Below are 9,612 nucleotides of genomic sequence, written 5' to 3'. Positions count from 1 at the left end.
CCGGGGCGCCCTGTGCACACCTCTGTGGAGTGTGGCTTTGTCTGCACCTAGTCGTCTACGAGTCTATTTCCCAGCTATGCAGAGCCGTGAGCGCCGCGCCCAGCTCCATCGGCCCCCAGAACAGCTTCAAGGAAAGAGAGGAGGGTCTGCCAGTGGCGGGGGACGGCCAAAAGCCGAGAGACCTGGGAGCATTAGTTCTGGGAGCAGAAGCCACGGGGGAGGGGTGTCTGAGGAGGCCAACTGAGCCACACGAGAAGAGGCCCGGGCCGCAGAGCAATCCGGGCCACACTGGGTCGGGGCAGAGTCGCAGCCAGAGGTTCAGAACCGGAATCCCCGCCTGCCGGTTCTCCTTGTTTCCTTCAGAGGATCCAAACTCAAGGCCAAGCCTCAGTTAGTGACTGAGTGACCTTGGGCAGTCACTTAATCTTGCTGGGGAGGGCCTCGGTGTCCTCATCTGTGGAACGGGGTTGGAAATACCTGCCTTGGATGATTGGGAGGGTTCGGCAAGATAACGGATAGTGCTTTGCAAACCCTCCAGCTCTGCGGAGCCAGAACAGGCACTCATCGCACAGTATCACTAATTTGCCCTTGCCTGCCACAGGCTCACACCTCCTCCAGGGAGAAGGGCGCATCACACCGGTACCCGGCCTGTGCCCTGTCGTCCGCACTTCGTCCACCTTCTCACGGGAGCCCTGCATCCACGGGGGAGCCGAAAGGATTAGTGTTGCCAGTTCCCAGGCTCCCAAAGGGGCAGGGGCTGCTCAGGGTCATGTGGCAGTTGGGAGGCTGGGCCCAAACCCCCACATCCTGTCTGGGAGCCAAAACAGGTGTCTTTTCTCACCGCCCCGGAAGTCTGGGCTTTGATCCCTCTCCGTATTTGATCCCTCTCCCCCTATGCCATATTGAGGTCTCCAGCCAGGCGGGCAGGGGACAGAACTGAGGGGCAGCTGAGTTGGGCCTCGCACAGACATCTCGCACGCGCACACACACACACACACACACACACACATACACGCCCTTCCTTTTCTTTCCTGAGCTCACGTGGGTGCCGCCCAGTTCCCAGGGCAACAGTCAACACAGACAGAGGCTGAAAACGAAGCTGGGCTCAAGGGCTGTCCCACCACTCTGAGCTTGGGGTCTTGAGGGGCAGACCCCTGCCAGGCTCCCCTGGGGTTCAGAGGGTGGGGGGTCCCAGGAGGGTTCCGAGCTCAGACAGGAGTCTCTCTGTCTCTCTCCCTCTCTCTCAGTCTCTCTGTCTTTTTGTCTCTTTCTCTCTCCCTCTCCCTCCCTCTGTCTCTCTCAGTCTCTCTCTCTCTCTCTCTCTCTCTCTCTCACACACACACACACACACACACGGATCCATGGGGAGTCACCCCCACCCTGGGTTCCAGAGAACCACATCCGCTGGGTACCGGCTCCCCTCCACCAGGCCGTCTGCCTTACACACCCCCACTGCCCAGAGCGGCCCCGCAGTGAGCAGGGGTCTCGCTGGCGGTCGCCGAGCCCCCCAGGCCCCCAGAACTGATGGTGTGCAGCAGGATCAACTGTGGAGGGAGCTCCTGGAGGCCGAGAGACGGGGCCAGCGGCGCTGGTGAGTGCTCTGCCTGACCCCCAGCCCAACTCAGGGTCTAGGAAGCTTCTGGAAACAGAGAGACAGATGAGAAGGAGTAAGCCAGGCAAACGGTGTTGATGGAGAAGTGCTCGGGGCCAGGGGGCCGGGAGCACATGCCTTGGCCGGACTTGAGCCGGAGGGTGGGAGAGGTGGGCAGGGGCCAGGTGACCCGCCTCGTTCATTCTGGGGTCCCGTCTGCCTTTGGAGTGACCCCTCTGGCTGGCGCTCCCAGGACTGACTGCGGGGGGCCGGCCAGGACACGGGGGGGGGCGGCTTTCTGGGGGAGCCCTGGCCCTCGGAACAGGGGAAGGACATCCCTGCAGGCACCACTCGGTCCAGATGCCGTTAGGAGGGCCACCTTGTCGGGCCGCGGCACGGGACGGCCTGGACCTGGCTCCCGGAGCGTGCACTCTCAGGACAGGGCGGCCAAGGAGCTAGCGGACAGACGAAAAAGTAGAGTGTGACTGTGTTGTGGGGAGAGAGGCCCTGGTGATGGTGCACAAATATACCGGAAACCACTGGACCACACACTGTAGGAGGATGAACCTTATGACGTGGATTTGATCTCGAGTGAACCAAAAAGGAAACCGGTGAACAGAAAGAAAAGAAACTGGCCCTGGAAAGGTGATAAGCTTTCCCTGGAAGGGCATGAGGGGTCTCCAGCGGTGAGGTCATAGCACAGAGCTGGCAACGTTCACTCGCTGGGCGGAAAGTAGCCAGGAGACTGAGAAAGGCTGCCAGAGAAGAAAGGGTCCCAGAAACCAAGAGGACAGGGTTGAGGGAAATCCAGAACCGTTCAGCCCAACAGAAATACGAGTCACAGGCGTACTTTTCCATATTCTAGTAGCGACCTTAAAAAATGTAACAAGAAATTAGGGAAATCCATTTTAATAACACACGTTTTTGTGTTTTTTATTTATTTTTGAGAGAGAGAGAGAATGAGGGAGGGGCAGGGAGTGGGGGGTGGGGGTGGGACAGAGGATCGGAAGGGGGCTCTGGGCTGACAGCAGCGAGCCAGATGCGGGGCTTGAACTCACGAACTGTGAGGTCATGACTTGAGCCAAAGTCGGACGCTCAACCGACTGAGCCACCCAGGCACCTCTTAACAACATATCTTACCGAAAATATTATCTTTTGGGCATGCAGTCAATATTTTAAAAAGAATTAAAGAGATACTTGTCATTCTTCTTTGTACCAAGTCTGTGAAATCTGGTCTGTATATTTTGCACTCACAGCAGACCTCGACTCACAGGTGCTCGGTAAACCAACCTCCTGGGGTTTTACAGACAGAGAAACTGAGGGCCCAAGAACACAGTGACCTCGTCAGGGCCACACAGCAAGCGAAGCGGGCTGCAGGCAAAGCCAGGACAGGGGCCCCGCGTTCTCTCCTCATACCCTGCTGCCTCCCGCTAAGTCTTAGCCAGGCTCTGAGGCCAAGGCCCATGCCTTCTGTCAACTCAAAACCAAAGCTATTGAAACATGGCTCCCTCGTGACAGGAAAGGGGGTGATGGTGGGGGGGAGGGTCAGGACACTTGGGGAAGATGGAAGGAAATAAACGGGCAGAGTGGGGAGAGTGCGGCATAGAAGGGCAGAGGGGAGACAGGCCCCCAGGGAAGGCTCGGGCAGGAAGGTTCCAGATGTCTCCAGATGGCTATACACAGGAGACTCAGTTCAAAGTCTGAGCATGGACTTTGAACAATCAGACAACTTGGAGAACAACCAAAAAGAGCCTCTAGAAATAAAAATCTGTAACGTGGAAATACAAAAAACACAACAGGAATGAGAATTCATAAACTCAGATAGACGCGTTGCAATTACTCAGAAAGACAAGGAGCGGGACCCCACGGAGGGATCAGAACCCTAGAGAACAGAACCAACATACCCTTCACCAGAGCTCCCCAAGGAGAGACTGGGAGAGATGAAATATTTGAGGAGAAAATGTCCAAGAACTTTCTAGAACCAAAGAAATGCATGCCTCCACAGACACTGGAGGCTGTGCTCCACGGCAGGAGAGTGAACAAGGAAGGAAGGCCCGGGATTCAGAAAGAGAGAATCCCCGGAGTGGAGGTCGGGACGGCAGGAGCAGGTCCTGGGCAGCAGCCCCGGTGGGCACTGGGCGACCCGGGCTCCTGGACGGTGGCCTCCGGGGAACAAATGTGAGAGAGACAGCTGATTACCTGTTGCATCTGATTGTGCAGAAAATCATGCCGCAAGGGGCTTCACAATTTTGTTGGAGGGTTTGGAATCAGTGATATGAACAGAAAAAGCTAAAAAAACAAAGGACAAAAAATGGGAGGGGCGTCTGGGTAGCTCAGTCCGTTGAGCGTCCGACTCTTGATTTTGGCTCAAGTCATGATCCCGGGGTCATGGGATCCAACCCTGTGTCGGGCTCAGTGCTGAGCACGGAGTTTGCTTAAGATTCTCTCTCTCCCTCTGTCTCTCTCCCATTTGTTCTCTTTCTCTCTCTTTCTCTCGAAAAAAGAAAACAGGGACAAGATGTGATTATGAACCCTAGAAAAAATTTTAAGCCGTACAAGGAACTGAGCTCATATGATCTTAGGTAGTTGTTCCATGAAGATCATTTACAGAAACCCAAGGATGTAAACAATACATATCAATTGAGCCAAAATCTAGCACAGAATAATTTTGGAGGAAGTGAGGGGAAGGAAAGGGGCAAGAGAGCTGACTCAAAATCTCCCATAATTGAAAGTCCACAGGTACGCTTACAGTTTCAAAAACTCAAGAAATGGCAACCTAGGTTTATTGTTCCAGAACATGGTGGCGAGACGCCCAAAGAAACAGCCAAAGCCGTGGAAACTTGACCCCAGGCTGGGGGCGCTCGGGGGCTGCTGTGAGGACTGGGGCACAGAAGCCTGTTTTTATTATGTCTTATGGAATTGTTCAACTCCTTAGGAACAGATTAAAATAAAAATTACCCTAGCAACACAGGTAACGCCCTTCTCCTCGCGATCCCTGTGTCTGTCCCTGTCCCCTGCCCCTTCCCGCCTTCCTCTGCGTGCGCACTGGACGCGCAGTGGGTGAGCGGAAACTGGTTTTTCTTCACAAAATACTCGGGGGCTCCCCTGTGGCCCTAAAGATGCAGAGGCACACGGTGGGGGGGGGGGGGGGACTTGCACCACTGGGTTTCTCACCGCGGGCTACGTCCCCTGGCACCGTTCATTCCACCCAAGGAGACGTCAGGAATGCTGGAAATATTTGTTCGTTCTACAGGACGCGCACCGGCTGCGTTTTCCGTGTTTGTTTCACTTGATCGCGGAACCTCCTCCATGACGTAACACGTGCATCAGCGGCCTCGACTCATTCCCTTGAGGCCGCGAAAGTCCCGTATAAAAAATGCCACAGGGAGATGTAACACTGCCCACGTGTTTTCCTTTCCAGGGCTCAGAACTGGAGTTTCCTGAAAGACTATGATCCCCTGGTAAGGCCAGCGATGTTCCTGTCTCGCACCCTCGAACCGGGAACGTCCCCGCACTCATCTGACATTGATTGAGGACCTACTGTGTGTTAGATGCTGGAATGTGCAGAGGCAAAAACAAAAATACTCTCTTGTTTCAAGACACTCGGGGCCAGGGGAAGAGAAAATGCTTTGAGCATTTAGGTGTTAGTTCTCCCCAGTGTTTCTTGATTTTATGAAGATGAACCAACTAGAAATGTTTTCCCCCGTATGAGGACGTCAGCCATGTGTAGTGAGGGGTATGCGGTGTTTTCCGTATGGAGAATGAGCTTGGGCGGGCATATTTGTAAACCAATTCCCCGCTTTAACATCGCCACCTCCGATCCATCCTCCATATTGCTACCGGAGTAATTTTCCCAAGCCACAAAACTGGCCATATCCCTCCCCCGCTTAAAATCCTTCAATAAATCTGCGTGTCTCGGGGTGGCTTACAATGCTTCTCGCGATCTAGCCCTGCCTGCCTCCCCACGCTGACCTACACGCTGTTTTGGTGAGGCCTCTGTGCATGCTGTTCCCCTGCCTGGCGTGCCCTTCCCACCTTGTCCGCGTGAGGGGCTCTTAAGTCTTGGTCATCCTTCAAGACCCCACTCAAGTGCCTCCTCCTGTGACATCTGTCCTTCCTGAGCGGGCTCAATCAGATCACTCTGTTCTTGACTGGCCAGCGTATCCAACCCCCTCCTTTAGTAGAGCGCGTCGTGTTTCAGTGCTCAGTTTCACCAGGCAGTGGGCTCCCTGAGAAGGGACAAAGATGGCTTCATCGCTGTACCCCACCCGCCAGCTGTGCCCTACCCCCCAGCGTCCAAAAAATAGTTGGCTCTCCGTTAATGTCGGAGGAGTGACCCAATGGGAGAATGAATCATGAGACCTGAAATCCTACACTGAGCTCCTGGTCTGGGCTCCCAGCCCCCGGAGTCCCCCTGCCAGGAGCTAGGTGTTAGCCACCCGATCACCGAAACCCGCGTCACGTCCAAAGGTGGGGCCACCCGGGCACGGGCCTTCCTCAGTGAAAGCCAGCATCCTATTATTTCACTGGCCCTGCAACTTCTATTTGACACAGGGTAGCACGGAGTTAACCCTTGTTTAAACAAGGGCTCACCCGATTGTTCTCAGCTCATGCATTTACTCACCTTTCGGTCACAGAAGTCACCAGAAACACGTGCACAAATGTCCAGAGCGGCACCCCCAGACTGGGAATCGACCCCCATGCCGTCGGCGGCAGCAGGGGTGAATGATGGGGAATGTTCGTGCAAGCCACGCAGTGGCACGCGGGGTAGCAAGGGCAAAGAATGCGCCGCAGCCACACCCAGAAAAATGTGGATGAACCCGGAAAACATTCAGGGAGAAAGGAGCCACGGTCTTTTTAAGATAAAAGATAAGACAAAGTTCAACACCGGGCAAAACCCGGGAATTAGAGAGGGAGCCCGGGACGCGTCGGGGGTGGAGACTGGCTGCGGGGTCGGGAGGAAGCGTGTCCGGGTCCTGTGGTCATTTCTCAATCTGGGTGCGGCTGCCCAGATAGGCCCACGTCGTGGCGGCTTGTGGAGCTGCACGGGCACGATTTGGGGACCTTCCTGCGTGTGTGTTAGACTTCGAGTAAAAGCTCACCCCGAAACCAACCCTCTGCCCTCCCACCGGACGTGAGGCAGTGTCTCAGGTCACGGGGATAGAGAGAGGAGTCAGACCCGGTCCCTCCCGGGTCCCTGGAGGTCAAGCATCAAAGCGAAGGGGTCAGGGGAGCGGCCGAGGTAGGGAGCCCCGGGTGAGGAAGACGCATTTGGCGATAGATGAGGAGTCTCGTGACCCTTCTGGGCTCCCAGGTCAGAACTGGGACGGAAGCAGCCGGAGAAGGCAGCCTGCTGAGGCCACCTGCCCCCTGCTCCCTGCGTCCCCTTCCCTGCTAAGGGCTTGGCCGCCTGCAGGCCTCTCCTGCTTTCCCTGCCGCCTGTGACACAAACTGTCCCCGCTCTCAGGGCGAGAAGAAGGCGCCTGTGACGTTGCCGGAGAACGTGCCTTTCTTTTCCGACGCAGTCCCCAGTTCCACGAACCAGGTTGTGGGCAGCAGGGTGGACACGCCCCTGGGGCAAACCCTCATCGGCATGGACTTCTTCTTCGTGGAGGGGGTCCGGAAGAAGAAGCTGGAAGCCGAGCTGCAGCCCGTGTAGGAGGAGGAGGGCCAGGGCCGGCGGGCCTGCCCCAGGTGGGTGTGCGAGTGGCGCGGGGAGGCCGCGGCCCGGGTCAACCGCCCACGCGTGTCAACCAGCCCCGCCCTCCCTCCCGCGCGGCCCTTGCGAGCGCCGCACTGGCCCATCTTCACACACGATATCAGAAGGACCCCAGGAACTCGCCCAGGGTCATAGAGCAGGCGGCGGTTGGGACTCCCTCGCAAGGCTGGTGATGGGCCCTGTGTGGCGTTGAACAGGTTGTTCGAACCCTCCGTGCCTCCGTGTCCCCACCTGTAGCCCGGTGCGTTTGTTTCCCCTTAACGAATGGCCACCCAGCGAGTGACAGAAAACAGCACATATGTATGATCTCACCGCGCTGGGTGTGCCCGGGCCTGGTTTGTTTCTGGAGGCCAAAGGCCTCTTGCATGTAGGGTAACATATCCGCGGGCCCCAGGGATTAAGACATGGGCGCCACCGGTGGGCCAGGTTTTCTGCCACCACATATAGAGGTAATAAAAGTACTGATTTTATAAGGTTGAAATGAGCTTCCGCTCAGAGCAGCCCCCGGACCATGGCCTGAGGGTGTGTTTGCGGAGGACGCCCCTCTTTTGGGAGGGAGAGTAGCATCCCGGCCAACCATCCAGGGAAGATGCGGGTCCCCACACAGGGGCCGCGGAGAGGTCCGCTCCCGGGTCAGTCTCTCCGTCTCCCTCGTCCCCGCGTGATGGTCTGTGAGGTCACGGTCAGGCTGGAGCTGAGCCGGGAGGAGCCGTCCCACGGAGCCCGAGCTGAGGCCCCGTCAGCTGCCCCTGGGAGCCTGTGACCCGGACCCACTCCAAGCCCTCTGTGCTCCGGGGAGGACACGGAGGGGCCTGGGCCCGGGCTCAGCCACAGCAGGAAAGGGGAGCTGGGCGCCTGGGGTCCGGATGGGGTCTTTTTTATGTTTATTTATTTCTGACAGAGAGAGGCAGAGGACGAGCGGGGGAGGGGCAGAGAGAGGTGGAGACACAGAATCCGAAGCAGGCTCCAGGCTCTGAGCTGTCAGCACAGAGCGTGACGGGGTGCTCGAACTCAGGAGCAGTGAGTTCGTGACCTGAGCCGAAGTAGGCCGCTCAACCGACTGAGCCGCCCAGGCGCCCCCGGATGGGGTCTTATTTCCATTTGAGAGAGAGGGTGAAGCAGGAGATATTCTGGGAACTCCCAGGAGGTGGGAAGGGTCGAGGTTAAATGCAGATGCGGGGAGAGGAGCCCAACAGACCAGAGGGAATCATCCAGAATCCAGAGCTTCTCTGCCTGCCCCTGGAGGGAGGGAGGGAGGCCCGGGGACAGGCGTGGGCTCCGCCACTCCCTGGGAGAACAGCCACTTAACGGACAATGCGATTGTTGAGCACAGGCTCTGCGCTTGGCACAGGACCTGAATGGTCTCTTTTTAAGGATCATTGTCACCATTTGAGAGGTTTGGAGACTAAGCCAAAGACTCCATTCCGTCCGGCCAGGGTCCCACAGCTGGCGAAGAGCCAGGCTGATGCCTGACTCACCACCCTCTCCTCTCCGGGCCTCAGTCTCCACAGCTATAAAATGGGGGAGGAGGGACTGATTGCCAGGACCTCGCCAGCTCAGGGCTGTACCTCTGGGCACGCAGGGGTGCAGGGGGTACCGAATCCTGCCGGTTTACAGGTGCATGCGTTGGTTGCAGTCGTGCTGAGTGACATCCCACTCCGTCTCTGGCTCCCGGGTCCCCATGATCTTGACTGGCTCGGCTGGACTTGGCTCGAAGCTGCAGGTGGGGTCCAAGCCCGTCCATATGTCTCTCATTATCTCGGACCCACGGCTTCCTGGGACATGTTCTCATGGCACACGCGAGGCTTCTGCGTGCACACGTCCACTGACGTTTCATCGGCTAAGCAAGTCACGCGGCCGAGCCCAGCCTCACGAGGGCAAGAAAGCACACTCTGCCCACAGCGGGAGCATCAGAAGGCAAATCTTGGCTGAATAATCGTCCCAACTACGATGCAGAGGATCTGACCAATTCCATGAGGGCCTTTGGGCAATAGTTAGTTCTTTGTAAACTGAGCTGGTCCTGGAGGAAAGGTCAGGGAGATGGGGGAGGGGAGGGCTTTTCTGGTGGATGGGAGAGACAGTGCCAGAAAGGGCTGCAAGGCACGGGGGGCGGGGGGGGGGGACGGGGGGGGAGGCAGCCGGGAGACCAGCGCTGAACAGAGAGCCCTGGGGAATAGCCTCGTTCTGCACCCGGCCTGTGCGTGGTACCATCACGGGAGACCCCTCCTCACGGCCGGCCAGCTGTACCTTCCCTTCCCTGCCACGTCTGCCCTCTTCTTGAGAGGATGCCTGCTTCTACCTT

The 9,612-nt window shown here is 57.4% G+C and overlaps 1 protein-coding gene across 1 annotated transcript; it reads left to right on the top strand.

The window, feature by feature from the left end:
• Positions 1-1,316: 1,316 nt before the first annotated feature.
• On the top strand, positions 1,317-9,255 carry CA3H2orf50 (chromosome A3 C2orf50 homolog). Its single transcript, XM_042982498.1, has 4 exons — positions 1,317-1,591; positions 5,013-5,052; positions 7,059-7,285; positions 8,928-9,255. Exons 1-3 carry the CDS (start codon positions 1,362-1,364, stop codon positions 7,248-7,250), a joined length of 462 nt encoding a protein of 153 aa, XP_042838432.1. The 5' UTR covers positions 1,317-1,361; the 3' UTR covers positions 7,251-7,285; positions 8,928-9,255.
• The last annotated feature ends 357 nt before the right edge of the window (positions 9,256-9,612 follow it).

The sequence above is a fragment of the Panthera tigris genome, chromosome A3, assembly GCF_018350195.1.
Source record: "Panthera tigris isolate Pti1 chromosome A3, P.tigris_Pti1_mat1.1, whole genome shotgun sequence".
In the NCBI taxonomy this organism is placed as follows: Eukaryota; Metazoa; Chordata; class Mammalia; order Carnivora; family Felidae; genus Panthera; species Panthera tigris.
This window is presented reverse-complemented; position numbering and strand designations above follow the sequence as displayed.